Source organism: Pyxicephalus adspersus, chromosome Z, assembly GCF_032062135.1.
Source record: "Pyxicephalus adspersus chromosome Z, UCB_Pads_2.0, whole genome shotgun sequence".
Lineage (NCBI taxonomy): Eukaryota > Metazoa > Chordata > Amphibia > Anura > Pyxicephalidae > Pyxicephalus > Pyxicephalus adspersus.
In genome coordinates this window covers 21900759-21928089 of record NC_092871.1, presented here as the reverse complement: position 1 = coordinate 21928089, position 27331 = coordinate 21900759, and the positions used below count along the sequence as shown (strand labels likewise).

Genomic DNA, 27331 nt, shown 5'->3' with positions numbered 1-27331 from the left:
TACTGCAGCTTACCATACCTTGAATGTGGTAGATGTGGTGTGGCGTTGGAATGTATTTTCTTTTTTCCCCATCTATTTAACACAATAATCCATTATTTTCTTATCTAGGTGCTTACAGGTTTATTTTTTCACACACTAGCTTGCTTTTCATGTGTTGTCCCATCCCTTTTCTATTTGCTAGCCATTTCTGTGTTCAGTATTTGACAGCACAATTTCTTCACTCACTACAACATGTGGTGCAAAGACCAGACAATACTTTGGTTTACAAAAAGTGATTTTATTTGCAAACAGAATCACATGAAATGAGATCATTTTTGTCCCAAACAAATGCTTGTAAAGCTTCATTAAGGAGACTGATAGAACAGGAATCGGATGTGTTATGGCAAGGGATGATGTACACTCATTCCAATGGAAGAAGTAAACTGAACAAAGACTGACTAAGCATAGTCTCTTTTGCTGCTGTTGAACCCAACTGGTCACAATTTGCTGTTCAACAGCAGCTGCAGAGCCTTAGGTTGTCCAAGCAGTCTACTTGGTTTAAATAGTAGGAGTGGTCAGCCCATCCTCTTGCTCACAAACACAGGTGTCAATGCTAATACATAGTATTTAGAGCTCATAATCTGCACGCTCCTTAAAACAGAAGCTAATTAGGCAAATCAGCCACCCTCGGCAGGCAGCTGATCAAAATAATCATTATATTAGTCCTGTATAGAAACCATCCTGGTTACCAAGCTTCTTTCTGACCCATTCTTGCTCAGAATCTTATCCAGTGTAAACATAGGTGCGATATGGATATATCCCTTGAAGAATGGATGTCAGAAGGTCGTTATGAAGGTTAGTCTAGTGTCCAGTTAAGTATCTCCCAAGGGTTTTATGTTTTGTTCAGTTCATGCACCAGGGGTTTCAGAACATTAGTCCAGGATTTGGTCAGAGTGGCAGCTCTTATTATAAGGCACTTGGCTGCGTGTCATGAAAAAATGGCTCATGGACTATACACACACATACTTTTTCCACCAAGCTTTAGATAGCGTCTTCATCTTGCTGGCAGTAGCTGCCACTTTCCTTTCCCGCTGGTTTCGCTGGTCAGAATAACGAAGGCCACAAAGGATGGCCATGTCAAACACCTCTTTCAGATTCTTTTGAGTTAGAGCAGAGCATTCAACATAACCAACAGCCCCGATTTTCTCAGCAAGGGCTTTGGCAGAGGATGGAGGTACAGGTTTCTCTCGATATCGTGCCAGCTGTATCAAGACTTTGACATCCTCCCGAAGGTCACACTGAGTACCCACTAAAACAACTGGCACATTGGGGCAGTGACATTGGATCTCAGAGACCCACTTCTCGGATATGTTCTGGAAGGATGATGGGCTGACCACGCTGAAGCACAGAATAACAACATCAGTTTTTGGGTAACAGAAGTGGCGCAGTTTGTCAAATTCATCCTAAGAAGAAGAAAAGGATGCGTTAATTTTTGACCTCTGGAACAGAAAAATGAAACAACAAAAATGTATGGATTCTGTTCATCTTAGTGTAGAGTATTAGACTCAAAAAGCTCTAAGAGATATTGATCTGACCCTCTAATGCAAAGGGGCAGAAAGGAGCTATTAAACGTGGAATTTGGCAATTCTACTGCAGGATGTCACAGACAGAAGGGAACTGTACGACACTGAGTCTGCTTCTAACACTAAAAAACTACATGGTGACACAGGGAACAAGAAGTTATGCATTAATCCCGCTCCTATTGCAGAATTCAGCTATGATGCATAGAATCTGCCTTCCCACTGCAGGGTGACACAAGAAGCATTCAGCCATGAGACATGGCACTTGCCTTCCCATTAGGGGCTGACACAGGCAGAAAGTAGCGGTGAATCATGGACTCTGACCTTACCAATACAAGGTGACACAGGTAGCATGAAGCTATGAGAAATGGAGACTGCCCTCCCACTGCAAGGTGACAGAGGCAAAAGATAGCTCTTTTTCATGGAGCCTGACCATTCCAATACAAGGTGACACAGGTGGAAAGGATCTATGAAGCCTGGAGCAGCATGGAGCTATGGACCATGGAGTCCACCCTCCTATTGCAGGGTAACATAGAAAAAAGGTAGCTATGGCACATAAAGTAGGATCCTTCCAATACAAGGCATCTATTAAACGTGAAGTCTGATCCTCTTACTGAAGGCTGACACGGGCAGCATGGAGATATACGAATTGGAATCTAACTGCAAGGTTACACAAACAGAAGCCATCTACGGGACATGAAGTTAGCTCTTTTCCAGATATAAAGGAACTAGGAGACATGATGTATGTCCTTCCCATTGCAGTGTTATACAAACAAACAAAAAAAAAAAGTTTACTCCCACTGCAGGGTAATTCCAGAATGAAAAAGAAACCTATGAAACATGTCTGCTTCTATACCAGCATGTTATATGCCTTAAAGAATTGGGTTTTTATATCTCCTCCTACACTGGTAAATGGCAGAAGCAAGCCAAACGAACCGTGACAAGTTTTTGTGTCCCTCCCTCCTCTGCAGGGTGACGCATTAACCCAGACAGAACTATAGAACCCTACTATCCCCATATAAATGACATTCCGAACTTGGCTGCAGTCTTACCTGGCCCGCAGTATCACACAGCTGCAGCTTCACTGGGGTGTTGTCAACTTGCACCAGAGCTGTAAAAAAAGAAAATAAATCATTATTAACACACATAACATTAGTACCCCCAGTGCAGCTGGGCCCCATCACCCTTTGCTTTTGTATACTGATGATTGGAAAATGATGTCATTGTGTTTGCCCTGGGGAGGAGTTGGCAGGACATGACCTTTCATTGTGGACCCTGGATCTGCATACAGAGACACAGTGCTGCATTGTGCATGAATTACTGTGCAATTTGACCATGGACTAACCAGGAAAAGTAATAGGATAAGGTGATGCAGTTATAAAATAATTACATAACACTATATTACTTAAGCAAGGAAGTAAAATACAATAATGCAATGTTGGAAATATAATAGCACAAACTATGATAAAATAAAAGCTGAAACATTTATTACAGGAATTATAATTATATCTAGATAAGGGGTAAAATACGTAATTCACTTCAATCAGCACTGCGATATGTGAAGTTAGGTCTAGTTACATAAGATCTAGTCCAAACCAGTTAATAAAAATATTAGCCTTTAAGATACATTCTTGGATAGAATAGTTGCCGAAGCAAGAATTACCCCCAGGGGTGACCTGCAATAACCATATATCAAATCCCTTTACCAGCACCCTTTGCTGATTAGGAATTGTAATACACAGATATATGTAAATAGGTCAAAGCTAATAATATTTGGGACCCAAAAATGTTGCATGCATACAGAACCACTGAGTCAACTTGGGTGAGCAGTTTTTTTTTCGCAGTAAAGATTTACAGATGGTTCGAAGGATATAACACAACAAACCTTGCCATGTATGGAGTGGAAACATTTCTAAAATATCACCCACAAACTTGTGAAACTTGACTTTATTCCAGTTGTCAATTGCCCCGTGGTTATGATGCAGATCTAAACTAGTACTTTAAAGCCCAATGGAGCACTCACCTAACATGTGCCTGAATATACGCAGGCCTATTTTTTTAACAAATTTCAGAATTTGTAAATGGGCATTGGTTTATCAGCCATTGTTCCTGATCGTTTGCATGTTATATATTAGCAGATATCCTTATGATTGTAAAATGAACCGTGCTACTCTTAACAAAATGCCCATATTAGGAACATCTTGAACAGCTACCATGTGGGTAAAATTATTTTTCCAACAATCATTTACAATAATATTTTTCATCCTTATCATTCTATAGCAGTTGATTTTGTACCTAGTGTTATGTTTTTGTTCATTAAATCTATTAACTTCTACAAAATAAAAAATAGCTCCAGCCTTATGTTTTTTTAGTAAATCACCATGGGTAGGTCATTTGGATCAGATATAAAAATTAGGAATTTTGGGATTATAAAGTCAAGTCGATTAAAACCCCAATTCCACCATAATACATGAGCGAACCTACCTGAGAAGTCATCGAACGCCGTAGGAATGTATCTCGTTGGATAGCCATTGGTAGTGTAACTGACCAGAAGACTGGTCTTTCCCACGGCACCATCTCCCAGAAGGACACATTTCAGGTTCCTCTCCTGACACCCAGCTGTAGGTAGAGGCTTAGGCTTGTGAGGTGGCACAGGGGGTGCAAAGTGTGACGTGTACTCCATGGATAGGTCTTGAGGGGGCATGGTCCTCCGGCTAAAGGATGTCCACCTTGCCAGGTCTGCACAGGTATTCTGGCCAGAAAGGCAGAGAAGACTTTTTAAAAATGCTTTTTTTACCCCCTCCCTCTTTGTGCAAAAAAACCACCCCTGCTCTTCTGGGAACACAGCAGGCTGAGAACTGGGATCAGGAGAGGGAGGAGGAGCTGTAGACAGGCTTGGATAATCAATGTGGAAAGATGAAGAGGACTAAAGGATTTGAAGCGGTTGGGGGAGGTGAAAACTCAGGGAGGAGGGAAGCTCTGGGGGGTGGGATATTGAGCTGTGCCTCTCACAGGATGGCTTTGCAATGAAATGGAAAAAAGGGATTGTGTTCTGTAAAGTTCTCCTGCACAAACCCTGCTCCCTCTAAGCCAAATGACATGGTAATTTAGGAGTTAAAGCTTACAGCTCTGCTCCACCCTGAAGGCTGCATTGAGATTTTGCTGTTTCTGTCCTGCACAATGGACTTTCCAAGGCAGTCTGAATTTTAACTCTCGCCTTTCCATCCGCCAGCTTTTAGAGAAGGGATAATGTCATGCTTTTCAGGGTTTTTAGGGTTTTTTTTATTATTCTTTATTCCAACAAGTAACTTCCATTGTGTGTCAACCTCTTGCATTTATTGTCAGTACTTCTTAAAAGTGTATGAAGGTTTAAAACAACTTAATGACCGGTAACCTTCTCAGTTTTCCATAGGATAGGTTGTTGGCTTAAACTTTAACCAGAATTATTGTTAAGAGGCCAAATTACCTCGGACTGGAATTGTCAAATTGCCTGTTGGAATGTACTTTTAAGTTTGAAAAATTGCAATGTTATACAGGAATAAAAAGTTTTACAATTAGAACTTAAAAAGTAGGTGGCTGCAGTTTATATTGCATTTTATTCAGAGTTCTATTTTTTCAGTTAAAGAGAATATAGATTGCTATTTACAGAGCACCAGTTTATAATAAATCAGGTTTGAATCTGGCTTTGACAATTATAGGCAACAATTATTGTTCCCAAAGCAATTCAACTGCTAACAGCTTTTATTAACTTTGTATGTTGCTTAAAAAATATTGAATACAGGTTCCTAGCAAAAGAAGTAGTTTATTCATTTCTTTGTGTCCCCTTTCTCCGCTGCGTTCCAATTTTGCCACCTTTAAGAGACTCTGCAGCTTGCTTTACAAACAGGGATCCCAGGGTTCTTCCAGAGGTTGCTAGGGGTTCATTGAGCAATGAGCAATTTGGGACTCTCAGGTCAGTTTAACTGACCCCAGTGATCTTTCTGGATATCTGTAAGGATGACATTCTTCCTAGTGACTATCATACTAATCTACTGTAAGCTTTAGATATAGTAATTATAGAAAGGGCTCCCTAAGACCTGAAAGGTATTTCAAGGGTTCCCTCATATTAAAAAAGACAGAGGAAGGCTCCCCTATGGCATTCAACACTTCATTTCCAGGAGTGTCAGATCTGCCTGTGTTTTAAAACCTTTTATTTGACTAATCATAACCAATCAGTTTTCTTGTCCTAGGTTTTGAAGTGATTGGACATAATGCCAAAGCTTGATCATAAGTACATATGCTGTGTCATGTGTACTATCAACTACATCCAACCAACAGTCTGATCAGTTATGAGGGTCCAAATCATCAACTACCAATTGGATCTGTAGGTGGAGCACAAAATTTAAAAGTCGATCTGCTTGTGTGTGCCAGGCCTTACACTTTTCTCCTATATTCCCATACATTTTCATGGTCTGCAAAACCAAATAAGCACATTTAGGAAGAGATCTACAGATTTCTAGTCAGCAATGCAGTCAAAAATGCCCTATTGGTATATGTATAAATGTGTATCTATATGAAACTTTTTGAAATCACAGGGGTAGCAGATAAGCACCCGTTGGTTTGTAGGTAGACATTAGGCCTACATTCAGTCAACTTTAATTACAGTACTACGTAATATGTTGGCGCTATATAAATCCTGTTTATTATTATTATTAATAATAATAATAATAATAACAATAACAGTCATGTTTTTAACTTTTTTTATATTTATGCTATAAGATTGTGTTTATTTGTGTATGTTTACAACTTCAAGTGCTCCTTCTACCCCTAAGGCTGGGTACACACGTCCAATGGTTCTCGTCAGACAATTGGCTCAGGGACGATATAGGACGAGAATCTGGCATGTGTACAGCGCCCATCATCCAAACGACCGCCTTGGTGGATCCACGGACGATGGACGACAAACGATCGTAATGGAAGCAAAGGGAGAGAGCGTGCAGCAGGGTGCCGCTCCGTCATTCTCCCCCTCCCCTCTCCATTGAGCAGATCGGTGCTGTATGTACAACACTCGTTCGTGCATCGTACAGTCCCTAGTCGTTGGAAAGGATCGTGAAAGATCCTTTCCAACGACAATTATTGCACGTGTGTATGTAGCTTAAGTATGATACAGTATGTGCATACATTGTATAGACTTCATCTTAGTGTTAATGACCTCCTGTGGTTTTGTATTCATTAGTTTTGAGTGATGACAGCAAGACGATTCCTAAAACAGACCTCCTACTTGAGTTTCTTAATTAACATTCCATATGTATACTTTAGGACCTATTTACCCTATAAAGGTAATATCTGAGCATGGGTACAAATTTTCATCAATGTCATGTGTTGACAGTTTTCTCCTCCTAAGCTTAAATGGCCGAAGTTCATTTAAAGAGAGATTTTTGGAGGTAATAATATTTTTTTCTATTAAATTCATAAGTTTTTTCCTGTTACATTACTTTACAGGTAAACAACATAAAGTTCCTGACTCTTGTTTATTTTCACTTGAACAACACCTAGAGCTTGGAGACACCAACACTATTGAATGTCTGGATCTGATTCTAGGATTCTCCCTCAGGTAATGTTATATATCAAATGTGAAACTCTTCAGGCTGTTGTGAAGCCAAGTTGCCGAGGTGTGGCAGGGAGGACTCCTTCATGTTTATACACAAAGAGGTCAAAAGCAGGGTAGAAGTTTTTGGCTATGATAAAAACTCCTTGAATGTTGTAATTTGCAATTTGGCTGTTATATTTTAATGTAATTCTGTATCTAGAAGCACAACAGCAGCCTCCATATTAATGTTTTCAGACCAGCCGCTGAAGTCATAACTTCATATTGACATTGTGCCTGCAATTACATACAAACTAATAGGCATATTGACTTGGGAAAGAGATTTGCACTACTATTTTATGCTCCCATAATCATTTGGCTAGCCTTGCAAAAACGATAATGTGGAATTTTATGGTTATTGAGTGTTTGGTCATGGTGTTCTTTTGCCATTCATGGAAAGAACAGCTGGTGCTGCACTCTTATCCAACCAGAAGAGATCATACAAGCCTATATTGTGGGAAGAGATTGGTAATGGAGTTAGTGGTGTGTTCATCGGATCAGTAACATTGCAGAGAAGTCTTCACTTGCCCAACTGTCAATCAAACGTACTGAAGTCAGTGTGAGAGATGTGTAGCTTTAAGGTTCTAAAGATGACGTAATGGTGTACTCGTGTAAGGAAGAGCTCACCAGAATTGTGACCCAATCCTTGGGCAAATAACCTTTTGTACAAAAGGTGTTCCATAAACAGTAAAAAATAATCATACATCATCCTGTTTTATGTCATCCAAATGAGGGTTTCTGGTGCAGGCAATAACTAAAATGTTACTGCTAAAATTGGGGAACCCCTACTACAACCAATTTATTAGGGGTCAGCGGGTAAAGGGCTTTTTAAATTGATAGACAGTGTAAGGAATGCCCTCTTACAGTGGTGCCTAGAATGTCACCTAATAGACAACTAAAAACATCATAAGAATAATGAAATTGGCTCTACTAAGTGATGTCGGCCTCAGAACTATGCATCCTCAAATGGAAAGTCAGACAACCACAATTTGAGGAACCCCTTGCAACCTCTGGAGGAATCCTGGAGTTCTGGATTGACAATGGCTGTGCTAAATGGTAAAAATTTACATGCTGAAAAATGATTGAAAAACTAAAATTTCTTAACATTAGATTTTTTCAGCAAGGCACACTAATAATCTTCCGTGTATCTGGGATAAACATATGTTTCGTTATAAATCTGCAGTTTCCTTTAAAATGCTTTGTTGTGTCTATATATTGGCCAAGGTTCACCGCACAGGGTGGTCAAAATATGATACCTTCTATGTCCACCCTGCAAAGCCAACAAGTTTGTGTAAATGACTTACCTTTGGTAACACTGCTTTGGGATCCCACAGAACCTATTCAGGTAAACGAATGTCTTTTAAAATTTGGTAACGAGGGAACAATTGAAAATGGAAATGATCAGTTGCAAAGATTTTTCAGGACATTTAGGCTACGTACACACGTCAGATGATTCTCGTCCGATAATCGCCTCAAGGCTGATTTCAGTTGGGAATCTGGCTCGTACAGCGCTCGTAGTTCGTCATTCATGGATCTGTCATGGCGGATCCACGAATATTCGCAATGGAAGTGAAGGGGAGAGAGCTCAGCAGGGTGCCGCTCCACCGTTCTCCCCCTCCCCTCTCCATTGAGCAGAACAGTACTGTACGTACAACACTTGTTCATGCATCATACAGTCTTTTGTCGTTGGAAAGGATCTTTCACGATTTTTATAAATATCCTTTACAAATATTGTATATGTGTACGCAGCCTTAGAGATCTTAGAGTTAGTTGCCAACAGGGTGGTCATATCCAGATCTGTCACTAACCAGTTTTCACTCAAACTACTTGTGAACAGAACCTGTCGTGAACTTCTTCTGCACTTGGCTACAGCCACAGAACAACATAATTAGAATGAAAGGTAAATGTAGTACTAGTTACTCAAATTCAGCAGGACTCATTCTGAAATGTTAAGGTTTCATGGCTAATCTAGACATTTCTTGAGTTCTCCAGTGACCTAGATGAGCTGCAAAATGTCTTGAACATTACAGAATAGGTTCAGATAAACGTGACTACTGCTAGCTATACCATTACCTGGATTAATAATAATAATCTTAGTCAATAAAATGTTTGTTATCTTTCTTATAAAGGAAACAATACAAAATCAAGTCAAAATAGACAACTAATCAAAAAAATCCCATTGTGTAAATAAAAGCACTTTCAGTTTTTGAAAGCAGTAGAGAGCATAACCCAATTGAGTGCTAGAATCTGTTGCAAGACTTTGCACTTATCGGGCAATGCATAGCCACACTTAGACCACATGTTAGTGAAACCTCTCTGACGTATGACGTAGCTATGATTTGTCACACGTTCATGCCTTGACAAGTGCGTACAGCCAACTTTGATCAGGCTGGACATAAATCATTGCAGGATGGACAGTGTCTATGAAAAAAAAAAAAGTGCATGCAGATTCTAAGCTAGCAAGGTCATGGCGCTATGTCCTTTTCTTAGAATTTGCTCTGACTTGTCCTGAGTATATAATGATCATGTGATTATCACAGGGTAAAGCATCCTCTTTAACATGTGGCAAAACTATCACGAGTCACAGGGATATCCCTTCACTAAGAATTATCACCCGAGGTGTGAATTGCGACACTGTGCCAGGCATACCCTTACCCTGCGGCCTCAACATCTGTCCTCACTGACTCCACACACAGAACAGCTGTGTCCCTGAAGTAGAAGCCCACCCAGTATGTGTGCTTATCCAAACACGGCTATTAAACATACGTGCCGAGGAGTGGACCATCTATGTCCTTTGTTGTATTTTGTATATTGCTTGCGTCACTTCTAACTGATAGCTTTGTTTTTGTTCTGTATCTATTTATTTTATTATAGAAATGAAAACATTGTATTACACAGGAAAGGAGTAGTTGCCAGTTTCTCCATCAATTTGTATCTGTGCAGCCCATTTGGCAAAAAAAAGAGTGTAAAAAGTATATAAGAAATGTTGGCCTAGCTTAACTCCATAGGCTGGCACAAAGGTTTATTAGCATCAGCTTTTACATTCAGTATAACCAGAGTTAAAAGTAGACCCACCTTATATGAATAAAAAGACATTCTTAAAAATGTTCATTTTTAGGGCAGATATTTGGCTCATATTTATAGCTGAACTTTAAGCAGAAATGTGAAAAAAATGCTTAAATGAAAAAAAAAGCATTATAATATAGTTGTATGTTTTTTTTTTTAAATATTAGCTTTTAAATAAATTAAAGTATTGTAATTGCAGCTAAAGTAGGTATATAGATTTTTTGATATAAGCCTGTTGTTCTCTGCACAGAAACTTTTAGGCAGGGGCAGCATGTGGAGTCAGTCCGGTTCTGCTACAATGTTCACTTTGGGTAAAACAGCGGTTCACCTGGTTGCTACCCTCTCCAGCTGCATAAACCTACCTACTACATGCCCTCCTACTTTTGAATTTGGCCATCTGGCATGTGATTCAGTCCCATATGGCAATAGTGGTGCATGGGGATTGGCTGCTTAAGTATCCCATTCTTGGGGACAGACAGGCCACTTTAAACTCCATATTTTGACTGATATATTGGAGCATACAGAGGGCATCCTTCCTTCCTTCCTGACAACAGAACAAAAAAGGATTTGCATACTTCGTTTTAAAATGAGTTTGCAGTTTACTATGTATTTGATCATTATTATTATTATTATTATTATTAATAATAATAATAAACAGGATTTATATAGTGCCAACATATTACGCAGTGCTGTACATTAAATAGGGGTTGCAAATGACAGACTAACACAGACAGTGATACAGGAGGAGAGGCCCCTGCCCAGAAGAGCTTACAATCTAGTAGGTGGGGGAATTTACACACAATAGGATGGGATCATGCATGCAAGTTAAAATACAGTATTTTGTAAATCCACTGCAAAGTAAAATTTGGCATTTCCCAGATGCCGCCATTTAAGACACACACTAGCTACTGATAACCATCAAAACAATACCTTTGTGACTTCCCAATGTCCTGTGCAAATCATACCGTTCTATCCTGAGATGAAAAATTAGGCATTTGCAGTAAATCGAAGCTGTCTTGTCTTACTCTAAAAACAGCCTTCAGCCATTAGCTACAACTTTCTAGTAAAAATTAGTAGGAGCGCTTCCTAAATGCTTGTTTAACATTTTATTTGCATTTTTTCAAGCTTTACAGGGAATCAGGTTTAGAGTACAAGCTTTACAAGGGGAAAAGAAAACATTGCCAGCTGCAGGGTAAGTTCAGATATAGTTAGAAATACTCATTTTTACTGATTACTAGACAGCTGCTGGGGGATTTTAATAGAAGTCAACACATAAAAAACAGCATTGGGGACCCTGGAGCAGCAATTTCTGATTAAAGTTACTTTTCCATTGCAGTTTAGGACAGAAAGGGATCTGCTGCCACCATGTGGCTACAAGTGTGTATTACAGCCCAAATATCCTTAAGTAGGTACAAATCTGCAGCTTGCAATCAGATAACAATGCTAAAAGAAGTTCTAGAAATTGTCCTACTTATTTTAAAATACATTTTTACTTCTGTTTGTGCCGCAAGTTTTCCTTCAATTCTTATCCTGGTGTTACATTCTTTTTATCAAACAGATGGGAATCAATTTAATGGAACTACAAACTACATAAAACCTCACAAGAATTACAATGCTTCACCATTCTGTCTGAAATGTTTTTTTTTTTAAGTTTTGAGTATAGATACAGTTTAACTTAGTGTAGTAAGGGTGATTTAATAAAAAGTGAAAACAGCCCCTTTCTGGCTTCTTATGGGTCTTGGGTACAGCAGAGCGATCTCTGGTTTAATTCCTACCCACCTGATTTTTAGAAACTTACATTTTTACCTGTGTACTTTTTCATTCCTAATAATGTATTCCCATATAATTTACAATTAAAAAATCTAACTTGGAGAATGAGATCATAAGGGGCTTCTGTAGGTGTGCAGGGATTGCACTAATAGTACACCCATGAGAAAAAAGAAATTGTAAATCTATTTACCTCTCCACCATCTAATAAACCCTGAAACACCAGCTTCAGGCTCAGCTCACATCCTAAACTGACTCTTACAGAAATGTTAACTTGTGGAGTTGTTAATTATGGACATCAAACTAAACTGATGAGGTGGAATATTTCCAACGTCTGATTCAGTCGCAATGCATGTGACCATTTTATGCGATCATATTTAAATTTCCCACGTATACATGATCTTAGTATGCTCAATGTTTCATATTCTGAGCATGTAAAATGCCCTATTTTATAATTAGGAAAAAAATACATCATAGTATATATACAGCTGTGTTAGGTAAAGTCCCTGATCATTAGCATAATAGGAAACAATTGAGTGATGGCATTTCTTTATGACTCCCTTTATCCTTTAGTCATAATGCGGTGTAGTTCTAAGGCTCATTTTCTCTATGTATTTGGTATTCATAATGTTTGATGGTAAGTGTCACACATATTTGAGGTTCCATTGCTATATGTCACCTGGGGGGATAGGACTATATGGCCTAGAATGGAAAATACAACCAATTGACCCTCATATGAAAGAAACAGATTTCTTAGGCTAACAAAGATATGTCATGGAATGTGCACAATTGGGCCTCATTAGTCGGCATGGTGATGGGTTGGTATTCCTAATGAAGGTCATTTATTTTCACCAGACCTAGAGTATGTTTGTACATCTTCCAGCATTAACTTCCTTTGTGATTTTCAGAATCACGGTCACATTACAGCCACAAAGAAACTTGGTGCTGGAAGATTTCCTTCTACCAGACGCTGCAGATGAAGGTTTGATTGGGTAGCCGTTGCTAAAGAATGTTTAACATGTGTCATTACCTGCAAGTCCCACTTCGATCAATGTCAGAATAGTACATTATATCCATTTAGGGCTACCAGCTCATTGTATCTTATGAGTACTGGCCCAGCTGGCAAATGTCCCCATGCCCAATCTTCCCCGGTGTTCCACAATTTGAATAAGATTATACATCACCGCCTGAAATTGTAGCTGTAGGTAAACATTTTCTTTGAGTTTTGGAAAGCTGTTCCACATGACATAGGCTTGGCATCAGTTGATGGTTATCAACAGTTAGCCCCTGAGCCAATGGCTTCTAAAGCAAGAGACAGCTATTCCCTGTATAAATATCTGTTGTTGTCTTTTTCTTTTTTTTCTGTTTCAATTTCTTTATTCATTTTCATTTAGTTTCACAAACAAATCAAACATACATATATATCTCAAAATATGTAGAGGTCTACAGTAAATCCATGATAACAACATTATAAAACAAATGTTGCCTCCTTTCATTTTCCATCTATTCGACCTACCAATCCCAAGAATTCTACTATTTCTCTAATCATACGTGCTTATTGCTAACCCCTTTTTCTTTTTTTCAAAGGAATAATAAATACAAATTAAAATAAAAAACAGATTATTATTACCATGGATGGGGTAAAAATATTTCTCCTATATAGAACACTATTATTTTGAATATTAAAGCATCAACATACTACGCAGATCTGTAAAATAAATAACTGCTGGAGGTGACAGGCCTGCAGATATAGCAGCTACAAACTATGACACAGGACGAATAAAAGATCATACGGAATCTAGCTAACAATATAACAGATTCAGTATAGTGAGTGTCACTCGAGAGCAAGTGTGTTACTGGCAGGATCACCAAGTAAAACAAAAGGATAAAAGCCTTAAAAAAGAAAACAATCGCAGCCACTTTATATAAGGACTGCAATATATTTACATTCTGTTTTTTTATTTTTGTCCGTTCATTCTCTCATAGTATGGTTACTTTAAACTGAACAAGGCTTACATATGCTTTTGGTATTTGCATTGAAGCAAAGCCTCCCTTGTCATTATTTAATGAAATACTAAAAATCAGCTGCTTCGTATAATAGATATAATAGATTCATAACTCATCTTGGAATAACTTTGCTTTATAATTGGTGTGCTAATCCCCCAGGACGGGCTGGGGTATTTCTTTATATAACTGAGATCTGACCAGGCTGACAAGTACAGGCACTGTTGGTGTTTTCTACTACCTATTGTTAAAAGAGCTGACCTGCAGATATATTTCAGAATATAACAATTTAATGTACAACGCTGCCTAATATGTTGGCGCTAGAAAAATTCTGGTAAGTAATAATAGATAATAATAATAATATAACAATACAGCGCCCAGATTATTAACGTGTAATAATTTTTCAATAAAGCAGTAAATGAAGTAGGGAATGGTTTACAAAGATTTAAAACATGACGTCTATACCAAAATAGGACCTGTATGTGGCCCTTAAAGACTAGATCTGAAGACCTCACAGTCATTGTAATTATTGTGTTTCAAAGATCTGAAACTGCCACTAAAACTGTCATCATCAAAAAGCAACAATTGCCCCATCACTGCTCATTCCAGCCGGTGACTAGAGATGTACAAAGCACTGAGTGGTCATCTGAAACTGTGTGGGTCAAGAATTACAGCATCTGTTGTCCTTTCACACGACCATTTCGTGTGTATTCTAGTTTCACACACTCTTGTAGTATGGGGTCATTACAGAAAGTCTATTTGAAGAGCGCTGGAAGTTACTATAGGAGTCATTAATTACTCAATACTCCCACTCATGCAGCCTTCTTCAATCTGGTGAAATGCTGTAAAAAGATCTTTGAATTTGTTAATCATTGCACATATCCCCATCAGATTTCCTCATTCACAATGAGCATTCCACTGGGGCATTGAGAGATGTCACACAGGGAAAAAAAAAAAGTTTTTTTTGGAGGCCCTAAGGCTACACTTGCAATGGTTCTCGTCCGGTAATTGGCTCAGGGCTCATATCGGATGAGAATCTGGCCTGTGTACAGCGCCCATCGTCCATCGTCCGAATGAACGTCCTGGGGGATCCACGAACGATGGATGATGAACAATCTTAATAAAAATGAAGGAGAGAGAGCGCAGCAGGGGGCTGCTCAGTCGTTCTCCCCTCTCAATGGGGGGGGGAACGGTGTTGTATGTACAGCGCTCGTTCATGCATCGTGCAGTAGTATGTCGTTGGAAAGGATCGTGAAAGATCCTTTCCAATGACAATTATTGCACGTGTGTATACAGCCTAAGTGATAAAGCAGAAGATACCCGAAGCAGTATGGTGATGGGTGGATAAGTTTGGGGCATTTAAACTTCTGAGCCTGAAACGTGGTTTTAATATACAATTGTCTTTCATTGCTGGGCTCTTTACCACCCATTTTCTATGAGCAACTGCATGTATTAAAACATTTGTGAACTAAATGTAGAACGCATTTTGCATTCCAATTCATCCTCAAATAAAGTTGTTGGCTGTCTAAACACCTGACCTAAACTGAAGCTTGCATCATTTTGCATTAACACTGGTGCAAACCTTTTTTACAGAAAGCAATGGAACGGAATTCCCTGTGTGACTTCATTGCAAGTGTAGGAAAACTACAATCATCCTGGTGGAAGATGCTCTTTACTTACTGATGGTTAGAAGGCTCAGTGACCAGATTGGCTTATTGGTCACCAGGTCTGGTTCTGGTCTCAAACCCTAACATAGTCCAAACTCCTGTAGAGAGGCTTGAAAGGGCAGGGTATATTCCAGTCATCAGGATTAGGCAGAACAAATGTTTCAGGATCTAAAGTCATGCAGCATTCTGCATCCCCAATGTACAAGCTACCGCCCGCCATGTTAGTTATCTGTTATATATTAAGGCTTCAATTCTGGTCACCGGACCAAATATCCAAAAATTCACCTTTAAATGCCCTTCTCAGATGATCGTCTATTTTAAGCATTGCTAGAAGCCAATAAAGAAAATCTTACTAGGGTTTAATACCTGAAGAGCACTTTGTTAGCCTAAATTAGGTAACATGCCCAGAGGATGTAGTTTGTGTAGTGTGAGTCCCTAGGAGAGTGCCTCAGTCCTTCTCTGTAGCTCACATTCTTGCGTTCTTTTAGTGAGGAGTAAATCAGAGCCCTTAAAAAATGTCAGAATTGGCATCAGTATTGGTATTCTATTTATTAAGCCTCTAGCTTTACTTAGGGCTGGTTTTATACTTGTTTCTCCTCTAGGCCAGGAGCTTGTCTCCCCTTCCCAAGCAGCATAAAAGATACAAAGCCAAAGCTTTCATTACAGTGCTATCCTGATATTGCTACCGGCCCACCATTTCTGAACCAAAAAGCAGAAGCTATGTGTACCATAACTGTTAATTATAGATAGCCGCTATCCTTCTTTGAACCCCATTACCTTTGCAATGGATACTTCCAGCGAAATGCAATTCACGTGACAGATAGCCAGGGGGAAATGTGCTTAATGTTAAATCACCAGGTCCCTACATCTCCGTTCTTCTGAAATAGTGAAGTACAGGGGTGTAGAGGCCACAGAAGAGTTTTGCCCCCTCTATTGGGTCACCAAAAAATATAAAATCACGGGACACTTTGGCACGGGCCAGGGGGGCGGTATATACAGACCGCGGCTCTGGCCACACTCACTTGTATGAACCTTCATTCAGGATGAAGCTCATATTGCAGCCCATTGGGCCAATGGAACCTGATCCTGGTGGTGTTGGTTTTGCAAAATCCACCTCCAGAGGAAATAAAAGAGCTCTATCAAAGAACTATCTATATTTTAGAAGGTGGCTTTTCTAGTGCTTATCATGACAGAATGTAGAGTCTCAGAACTTTCAGCACTATTGTGTAAGCATGCATTTTCATTTGCATTTCCATTCTGCTTTGTTAGTTGCCCGTCTGTGCTTTGGGGCAATCCAGAAATGATGGTTCTAAAGCAGGAGCCGTGTTCTCTAGTGAATGGGGAGAAATATATTCTACGGTGAATAGACAAAAAAAATCCTTTTTCAAATGTACATCTAGGGCCATTTCTGCCTTTCACCACCTGTAAATCGGTTTAGAGGCTACATATAAGTCTATATATTCCACATATTTTTTTTCATAATATTGATGTCATAATGTGGTGAAAACAGGCTGTTTCACATTATAATGTTTTGGCTCAAATGACAAAAAGTTGAAATGGACTGAACTTTTTTTATCCTCAGTGTTTTACACTAGCAAACTAGTTGACATTTTAAAAACATGAAATAGTTGATGAATAATTTAATCTGTCACATGAATGATTAGTAGTAATACAATTGTGCCCCTACAATAACTAAGGTTTGATTCCCACCAAGGACGCCGTCTGCGTGGACTTTTTGGTGTATACTTTATAAAGTGTTTTGCCTAAATAAAATGAAGCTGTGTTCACTTGGAATATGTATATGTATCCATATGTATAGAGAATTGAAAAAAGGAATTTTGCTTATACATTGAGTGAATGCAGCTTTACTGTATTCACTAAGGTCATTTACAATTTACTTTGCAAAGTGAACACACTTCAATGTTTTACAAATCAACTCCTGTATATTCTTTCCATCCTTACGTCTTGATTTTTGTCCATGAATCCAAAGACATATTGATAGAATATTGGTTTCCACAGTAAAACTGATGTATATGACTGTGGTAGGATCATTAGACTGTAAGCTATCATGGGACAGGAACCTTCAGTGTTTTTTGCTAGGCATTGATCAAAAAGAGTCCGCACTTTATAAATGAGTAAAAAATAAATTTAGTAGTAGATGTAAACTTATGTCATTCACAGCCTGCATTGTGGTCAACAAGTGACAGAAGTTTCTCCAGCACAATCTAAATAAAAATGTATCACAATGTAAATAAAAACGTGTCAATCATTACTTTTAAGGCTTTTATTACATTTTAAAACATTGTGAGTTATTCAATATATGTCCCCACCTATATATTTTTTTGTCAGAACAGAACCACCACAATTATTCCTCCAGCAAGTCTTTTCTATGCAGAATACAAAGTGACAATATTTAATACAGCATATTTGATGATCTGTAGAACTACATTAAGTAAAAAGGAAAGCAAAAGAAGACACATTCAGATAAATGGTCCTGTCCTCCTCACTCCAGGAATAGTCTGTCACACAGCATATGAGAAGCTCCGCAGCACATGGTGTCACAGGTCACAGGAAATTCAGATCACTGACACAGGAAATCCCATTGCTGGAAAAAATAACACATGAGATACAAAGCATACACCACAGATCATTTCCCTTAGGCCAAATAGCAGAATTACTTCCTGGTGTTACAACTTATTTTGCAAATGGTTCCACACTGACCTTAGCATATCTATACCCAAGAACAAATATTTACAATAATGCAGCAACTAAAATTAACTAGATTTCAGTTCAGTGCACAGTTACAAAGACACAATGAATCATTGTGCAATTTCTGGTCCATGCAAATTTAGTGGTCCATGAAAACGTTCTTATCCTGAAAAAAGAAACAATTTTTCTAAGGAGCGGTAAGCTGAAATATGTTTATGTTCCTGTGTTTAAATATACTTTGAAGTGAACTTGTCTTTTAGTTAAAATTTCAAAGGAAAAAGGATTTCACTAAAGGATCTGCCCTTACCCTGTCCAATAGGAAAACGGCAGGGCTTAGCTAAAAAGTTAGAAAATAAAGGCTGCTAGCAAAACAGTTAAACTAAGAGAGGTTGACATATAAATAAAAGCTACGTAAAAGCAGTCAGCTAGTGATGCCAGCTCTTAGGCTACATACATGTGCAATGGTTCTCGTCCAATATTCAGCTCAGGGCTGAAATCAGACGAGAATCTGGCATGTGTAACAGTGGTCGTCGTCCATTGTTCGAACAACAGTCCTGGTGAATCCACAGACGATGGACGACAAACAATTATAAGAAAAGTGAAGGGGGATAGAGCGCAGTGGGCTGCCGCTCCATCATTCTGCCCCCTCCCCTCTGCATAGAGCAGAATGGCGCTGTATGTACATCGCTCGTTCATGCATCGTGCTGTTGTTTGCCATTGGAAATTATTGTGAAAGATCCTTTTCAGCGACAATTATTGCACGTGACAAGTAATGTTAATGCCTAAAATCCCTGGCCTGTTTTCTTTTAGTTAAATGGATCCGGATGCAGCCAGCTTTTGGCTAAAATGTAATTAAGATTTACCAAGCTGCTGGGTAATGTTGAGTGGGGTGGACATGTCTGTGTAATACACAGAAAGGAAGAAAGTGGCTGCTGCTGCAAATTGGGTAAAATTGTTGCAATTCAAACATTTCACAGCTCTCAGGGCCCATTCATATCTCTGTTATGATCTCTTGCAGTAACTTGTGCATTGGGGTAGCACTGTAGATAAATATTACTGCAATGCAACATACACTATTAAGTATTGCAGTACACAGCACTGCACACCCATTTTCATTCCAGTGTTGCTGTCCTAATAGCCCATATAAATGAATAGCTTGCCTTATTGCATGACGGATCTACAGTAGCATAGGAAGAGAAGTTGCAGTGCCCACACTTTGGTGTGGGTTTGCTCTAGAGGGCCAGTAGGGGCCCTCACCATGACCACTGTTAACTATTCTATATAAACCATCAATCTTATACCACTAATACAGCGGTCAGCAAACTTTTTGGACTACTAGGCCATTTTAAGAGGTCAAGAAGGCACACTAGGCCAGAAGGTTTTTTCTAACCGTGACTGCAAGCAAGCAGCCTCAGTCTTCCACTCATCCGTGGTGTAGTCTCTGTACGTGTGTGCGTGCTTGGCATTAAAATGCCTCTTAAGATTCAACCGCTTGAAAGTGCTGTTGGTGTGGTTGCACACTAAACACAGGGCTTTGTTGCCGCATTGGACGAAGAATAAATCCTCGGTAGATTCGGGGTTGAAGACACGACGTTCCAGGTCAACCTTCCGGAGACTGGTAGCTTGGGGTGTCTGTAGTAATTGGGTTTACTGTGCAGGAACTCAATGATATCGATGATACCGCGGGAACTCGCGATAACGCGACAATTTAATTAGGCCGGATCCACCAATAAATAACTAGGGGGCGTTAGGCCGGACTGGAATACTGGCTAGGCCGTATCTGGCCTAAAGGCTGGAGTTTTCCTACCTCTGCACTAATAGCTCTGTCACGCAGTTAAGTGAGCCTACAAAACAATCAGTATGTTTACACTTACTGGGAATCTCTCTTGACATTAATCAAACAGAATACCAATGGTTAATAGTACATAAAGAGTTCATTGTACAAGTGTACAGCTCTTGGTGAACTGCTCTGTATTCCAACATTCACACCAATACTATAAGCGCTGGTGTTTTTGCAGTTCATTATTATGTAGGGCTATTGACTGGGGGAAGGAACTGCCTCTATGCCTGGAAGTTTTTGTTTTGATAGTTTTTTTATCTCATTTCTGGAGGAAGGAACTGAAAAATACAGTAACCGGGGTGAGAAGGAATGATGATAATTTTGTTGGCTTTCTTTTTGCCTCTGGTGATGTAGAGGTCCTGTAGAGAAGACAAGCTGAATCCTCTCTGCTGACTGGGTGATATGCTGCAGCCTCACCTTCTCCCATTCTATGCATGAACCATACCAGAGAATCATTATAAGATGTGAGATCTGATTCTAGCTGAAGGAAACCATACCATGTTTTGTGGTAGGTTGATTTTTTTCAGCTATCTCAGGTACAAAATCCAATGTTTGACCTTCTTGGGAATGTAAACACTGTTTGCTTCTCATTTTGGGTCTTTTGAGATTATGTTTTCAATGAATTTAAAACATTATTTAACTAATCCATTTATGCATCTGGTAATGTGTGCCTTGAGTATGTGCAGGGAACAATGAAATCCCCAAACTATCAAAGACATTCTGCAATAAAACATACTGTGCAAGTTCTGTCTCAAATTCAAGTTGTGAATCTTCCAAAAGAATAGGACAGAATAGTGACACAAACTGCTTAAAGCACAGAGGAATGACTAGAAACAAAAACATTGGACTCTGCAGTGGAGTTTTATGAGCCCTGATTTTTATCCTATGGCATAGCTATGAAAAGAACTAAAACATGCAGTCCGGAGAAGGTGCCCTTCATATTAGCACAGCTGGAGTTTGCCCAGGTAATGTAGGCCACACAACTTGCAGAAGTCCCACCTAGAGGTACCGGAACTATTTTTGTTCCCAGTAATTTCCTCTAAATGTTGGGAAACAATATGTTAGGTTACATGTCCCCATCATTTTGCCCGTCATGGTCATTTTTTTAAAATATTGTTAAACCAAAAATGTAAAAAATCTGATTTTTGAATGAAAAATGATGGGTACCAAATATTTTTGGCAATTTCAAGTCATTTTAGAAACAATTGGGGGTTCCTCTTTTTTCATGGAGGGGTACCAACAAAGTCATCTGTGTTTGTGTTTCAATATATATATATTTTTTCGTCTGTGGCAGTCTGGTGCTGGTTGCTTTCAGGATAAAGTTCCAGCTGAGATGAAGTGTAAAAAGTGGAAATTACACTCCACTAACACTCAACCCCTCCCTACCTAAACACAAAACAAAGGGTTTCCAACTAAAGGTTGCCATGTGAGGAAAATGATGGGAAATCCAAAATTTACAGTGTTACTAGAACAGGCGCATAGTGCAAATATTTTATTGATGACACTAATTATAGTGACAGCTCTCTAAAACAGCGGTTGCCAACCGGTAGCCTGCGGCTCTGGCCAGTGCGACCCCCAGTGTGGTCAGAACAAGGATCACGCTGGGGGGGGGACGCACCAGCCAGAGCCGTGAACTATGTCTCCTGTATGAAATCCCATGTTCAGGGCGGTGGGCAGGTTGTGTCTCTTGACAGGTTCTGGTATCATGACAGCACTCTGGGGGAAGTTTCTTCCCCTTTGAGTGACACACAGCTCCCCACGCATGCGCGGTATGGAATCTGTAAATTTAGTGGTCCATGTCAACCAAAAATATGGCGACCACTGACCTAAAAGAGTATTTCCTTTGAGTTCTCTGGTGTCTCTAGGACTTGAACTGGGATCATTTACCAAATTACCAAATCCCACAAAAACAATTTGTACCTCTGGCATTGCCCAGTTTCACAAAAAAAATTTAACTTACATCGGTTTTGACCTCCACTTTTCCTGGCATCAGATAATGTTCCTCTTGTACAATAGAGCTTGGAAAATACCCCAGCCTTGCTGCATATTCCCCATATTCATCTCCTTGCACCTGTAAAATGCAGCACAGGTGAGACCCCGTCTCTGTACAAGGGTCTATCTGTATATTTTGTTGCAGAGCAATGATACTCACACTGCCCAGCCAAAAGAGGCGTCCCCGGCCCTTTAGCTTGGAGTAGACATAGAGTGTTTGTCCACGTCTAATTGGGATGAAGCGGCAGTCAGGGGGGGCATAATCTGATAGAGCCACGGCAATAGAAATGGGATCTGTGAGAGGAAAAAATTAAGTAAATACAAGCAAGAAACAAGGTCCGCTTTTAGTAGCCACATTGATGCAGTTGGAACGAGCAGTTCCCAGGTTTCTGTCCTTGGACTTGTTCTACTGTGGCTAACAGACATTATAGTGATAGGACATGTTGCAGTCATAGACCTCTTGCTGTCAAAAATTCTACTTATAATCATTTCACAGAAACTGTAAGGCTGGTATGGTGTGGGACATTTTTGCTAATATAGTATGGATTTGATTTATTAAACCTCTCCAGGACTGAAAAAGATAAATTATCATGGGGGAACCTGGAGTAAATCTGGTCCAGGATTGAAATATTTCTCAAGTAATAGCAAATGCTTTTTAAGAAATCCATTCCAGGTTTGCGGAATCACCTAAGTTCTCCAGTAATAGTCTATTTTCTCCAGTCTTTAATAAATCAGGCCCCAATGTTTCAAGTTTTGAAGGTTTCAGAAAGCAAATGTAGGTGGACTTCCATCTGATAATACTAGTCAACTGGCTGTCTTTGGCTCCAATATTTTTAGCCACTGACCTGAAAACTGAAACCTTTGGACCCATGTGAAAGCCAGGTAGGCAATAGAAATGGGATCTGTGAGAGGAAAAAATTAAGTAAATACAAGCAAGAAACAAGGTCCGCTTTTAGTAGCCACATTGATGCAGTTGGAACGAGCAGTTCCCAGGTTTCTGTCCTTGGACTTGTTCTACTGTGGCTAACAGACATTATAGGGATAGGACATGTTGCAGTCATAGACCTCCTGCTGTCAAAAATTCTACTTATATAATCATTTCACAGAAACTGTAAGGCTGGTATGGTGTGGGACATTTTTGCTAATATAGTATGGACTTGATTTATTAAACCTCTCCAGGACTGAAAAAGATAAATTATCATGGGGGAACCTGGAGTAAATCTGGTCCAGGATTGAAATATTTGTCAAGTAATAGCAAATGCTTTTTAAGAAATCCATTCCAGGTTTGCGGAATCACCTAAGTTCTCCAGTAATAGTCTATCTTCTCCAGTCTTTAATAAATCAGGCCCCAATGTATCAAGTTTTGAAGGTTTCAGAAAGCAAATGTAGGTGGACTTCCTTCTGATAATACTAGTCAACTGGCTGTCTTTGGCTCCAATATTTTTAGCCACTGACCTGAAAACTGAAACCTTTGGACCCATGTGAAAGCCAGGTAACTATCACTTAAGAAAAATAGGTCAGCAATGTCAGCCCACGTAGTCCCTCAGTAGAGGTTTAGTATAACTGAACCTAAAAAATTAAAATATGTAATCAAGACAGATCCTTTATTGCAGAAAGGACAGGCGATGCACTCACCTGTCCCCAATTCATTGCAAGTGCATCTTTTTTCTTCTTCTCTTCCTTCTGCATTCTCTAGGCCGGGATGACATAACTCTCACACAGGCACATGGGAATTCATTCAGTGCCGGCAGCCACACGTCAGGATGCATCAGGTATCCAGGCTTTCCACAGAGATATTTCATAGAAGTGCATGGCATTGAGGTAGGTCAGAATGCTTATTGAAGAATGGACTTTGCCTGGGCCTCTCTACAATAAAGCCCTCCCTAATCTCATATTTTGAAAACAGAACTTTCATTCCCCTTTGGGTTGGTATTAAATTAGAGGTTTTAACCTAAACTGTCAAGGACCACAAAAGGTAGGTATAGGTCGAGGGACATGTCACCATTATTGTGTGGCCTCCCTGCAGCTGATACACTTGACATTATTGATTTACCACACTTTGTTCTGCAGATATCTTGGTAGAGGCTTTGCCTCCTTTTGTCACATCACTTCTCTGATGAACAGTATTCTTGTTACCAGTGCAGGAATATGCAAGAAGCATCAGGAGAGTTGGAGAAAGTCCAGATCCACAGGATGAATAAAGCAGAAGCAAGGTCATGCATACAGTGCAAATCTCTACAGCTTCCTTTTAAACCAGACCAGTAAGCCTTACAGTAATGACATCATCGCTCCTTATCCACTCACTGTCAGAGGCAGCAGGGCCATACATGATCTCACGCATCAGATACAAAGCTATGAGGCCACAGAAGAGGCACAGGAAGTGCACTGATAGATCCCAGGTGGAAACAAAAACACATTTTAGGGCACTGCTTCTGCTCTATAAACATTTGTAGACATTCTTTATAGGAAAACAGATTTGCATTTTCTAAGTTTTTGTCTACTTTAGTTTAATCTGTTATTTGGGTTATATCAGAATGCCTATGCGCACACTAAAGCCTGTGCAGAAACCATCCAGCCAACTAATCCCGGGGAAAAGGCATTGAACAAAATTCCCCTCAATATTTTGTTTGTATATTTAGCCATATATATTTGTCATTTTCTGCAAATCTGTCTTTTCACTGCATAGGAATGACAAAAGTTTTCATCATGCCTCCCACTATTTACACTCGCTAGCAAAAGCTAGTCAATCTCAGACCTCTTCTGTAAGTAATATTGCAAATTTTTGTAAAGGTGGCTGTAGAATTGAGGGTTCTCAGATATACAAAACCTGACCACGAGCTTCTGTCTGGCAGGTGTCCCAACATCTGGACAAACACAAATATGTAAATGGAAAGGATGGCGCATCAAGGCACTACAAATATCAGGAATAGCAAAGTGTACATAGGACAAGGTCTGCAGCCCTATACAAGCATTTCCCCTAAAGGGCAGTTAGGTTTTTGGTGTTTCTATGGGACTGGTGCCTAATTCTGCCCGTTTAAGCAATATAAAGAATTTTTTTTTCTGCTTCTACTAGCTTAAAACAAATTTACATGTTTACCTGCAAGTTATAATACAGCGGCATAAGCCCAGTACTCACGGCTGCACTCTTCATCAGCACACAGCTTCCTATCTGCCAGCTTAGGCATTTTTCTGCTTCCTCCGGTAAGTCCGAACAAGATGCAAAGCACAAGACATAGCAGCCTTAGATACATGGTTCCTTTACTCTTACCTCTGGACACTGCAAGCATATGTGTCTAACACCAGAGCTTAAAATGAGACCTGAATAAACTGCTTCAAGTCACCTCCCCACACAATTTTATTTTTTAACATTCCAACCGTAGAACCTGACAGAGTAGACACAGATGGTCTTAAGAGTAATATTTCAGAGAAACGTGAAAAGCAAACATGGTGTAAAGACCTTTTCCTGTGCCAATAATCAGGCTTTTTCAGCTAGACATCACAATGAGCCATAGTGGTGTGCAACGTGCACACCACTAACTAACTATTTGGTTCACTAGAATCAGAACCAATAATGAACTGATATATATCTATGTAGATATATATATATATATATAATTTGTAGCCATGGGTGTAGCACATTACCAGTTTATTGCATTTATTAATTTGCAGACTTGTTAAGAAAGGCAAACAGCAAAGTGCAGTCACCTATACCAAACTGTCAGAAGTTGTGTTTGATTTGTCTTTAGTAAACAGATTTCATATTGTTTGCAATAGGTTACTGTCTTATGAAAGTAACAATGGTCTCTTCACTTATATTTAGGAATTTAGATGGAGATCAGGATTGATCCCACCACACAAGTTTATGCATAGAATTGAGCTTAGGGAACTTGTTTTTAAAATATCTACTTGCCTTAAGTGCAGCCTGCTGCTGTTAATACTTACCTTTCTCCTTGTTCCAATGACCTTCATTACAACAAAGCCTTTATTTTGAAATTATGTCCCCCACCAACCCCCTTTTTTTTAGTACACAGAGCCTGTCCATAGTAGAGGGGTGTAGATAACCAGTATATCAGAACATATGTTTAATTGTAAAATGTTTTTTACTTTGTTTTTTTCCCCCCATTTGGATTTAGCCCACAGTGTTCTACCTCTAGTGGGCCCCATGCATACGACGACGTGAGCAGTGTACTTCTGCAGATTTACAGCCAAACCTTTAACAAAGAAGGGCTTGTGTGGTCTGCAAATTAACCACCATGGGCTGTTATATTTTGTGTCACATCTAAATCTCTTCTAAAAGTTGTGTGGTAGGGCAGATCCTGTTCATTAGGATACTTTTAAACGATTCGTAGAAAAAACATTATTAAAGTCTTTAGGTTAAATGTATTTATAAATTGAAGTGACATTATAATATTACCAGGATAAAAAGGGGGGGAAAAAAAAAAAAAAAAAGCAGACAACTTAGCTGGACTGTTAGGCAATGCAGAATACCATGAAATATAATTCTCAGGTTGTAGCATAGCTTGTTTTCATCTAAAGCTGAACAGTTGATACTGTGCAATCTGATTATTGTGCAGGCCCAGCCTCTAGCACCACATCCCATAGTAAAAACCAGCAGTTCTTTGCCAGTGAATTGACTTACCCCCCCCATAGAATCAATAAGCTCCAGCTCCATAACATAGCCTTTATCTTTGATTTTAAATTTTAGAACAGCAGTACCACAAGGTAAGAACTCTTAAGATAGAGGGAAGAGTAATGCAATATAAACCTCAACGTCAAAGCAAAATTCGATCCAAAACGTACCTAGCTTACAATCTGTATTGGAGCTAGGACAAAGTGGATTGGTTTCACATTCTCATTTTAGTATTGTCAACACCACAGAATTATTGATTTCTGAGTTGAGCTTTAATTATGCAATTGCTGGTGATCATACAATGCTAGAATGTATTGTACCAGTTTATCTGAAAGGTCAGATTATAAACAAAGCCCACAGGTACACCAAGCCACTAACAGAAAAAGATCCACTACAGAGCCATGGCAAGACCATAATTGTTGTGTTGTAAGTGCTTTCCCAGCCAGTTTCCAAACCCAGCCATACAAGACA

General features: G+C 39.3%; 2 protein-coding genes across 2 annotated transcripts; both read right to left on the bottom strand.

Annotated features, from left to right (window-relative positions):
• Positions 1-256: 256 nt before the first annotated feature.
• LOC140343414 (rho-related GTP-binding protein RhoU-like) lies at positions 257-4475 on the bottom strand. The gene is made up of 3 exons (XM_072430083.1): positions 4044-4475; positions 2612-2670; positions 257-1442 (listed from the first exon to the last, which is right to left on the bottom strand). The coding sequence occupies exons 1-3, from the start codon at positions 4261-4263 to the stop codon at positions 990-992; spliced, it is 732 nt and encodes a 243-aa protein (XP_072286184.1). The 5' UTR covers positions 4264-4475; the 3' UTR covers positions 257-989.
• A 13483-nt stretch (positions 4476-17958) lies between these two features.
• On the bottom strand, positions 17959-27299 carry MIA (MIA SH3 domain containing). The gene is made up of 4 exons (XM_072431835.1): positions 25367-27299; positions 22391-22524; positions 22199-22309; positions 17959-18294 (listed from the first exon to the last, which is right to left on the bottom strand). The coding sequence occupies exons 1-4, from the start codon at positions 25515-25517 to the stop codon at positions 18271-18273; spliced, it is 420 nt and encodes a 139-aa protein (XP_072287936.1). The 5' UTR covers positions 25518-27299; the 3' UTR covers positions 17959-18270.
• Positions 27300-27331: the final 32 nt, after the last annotated feature.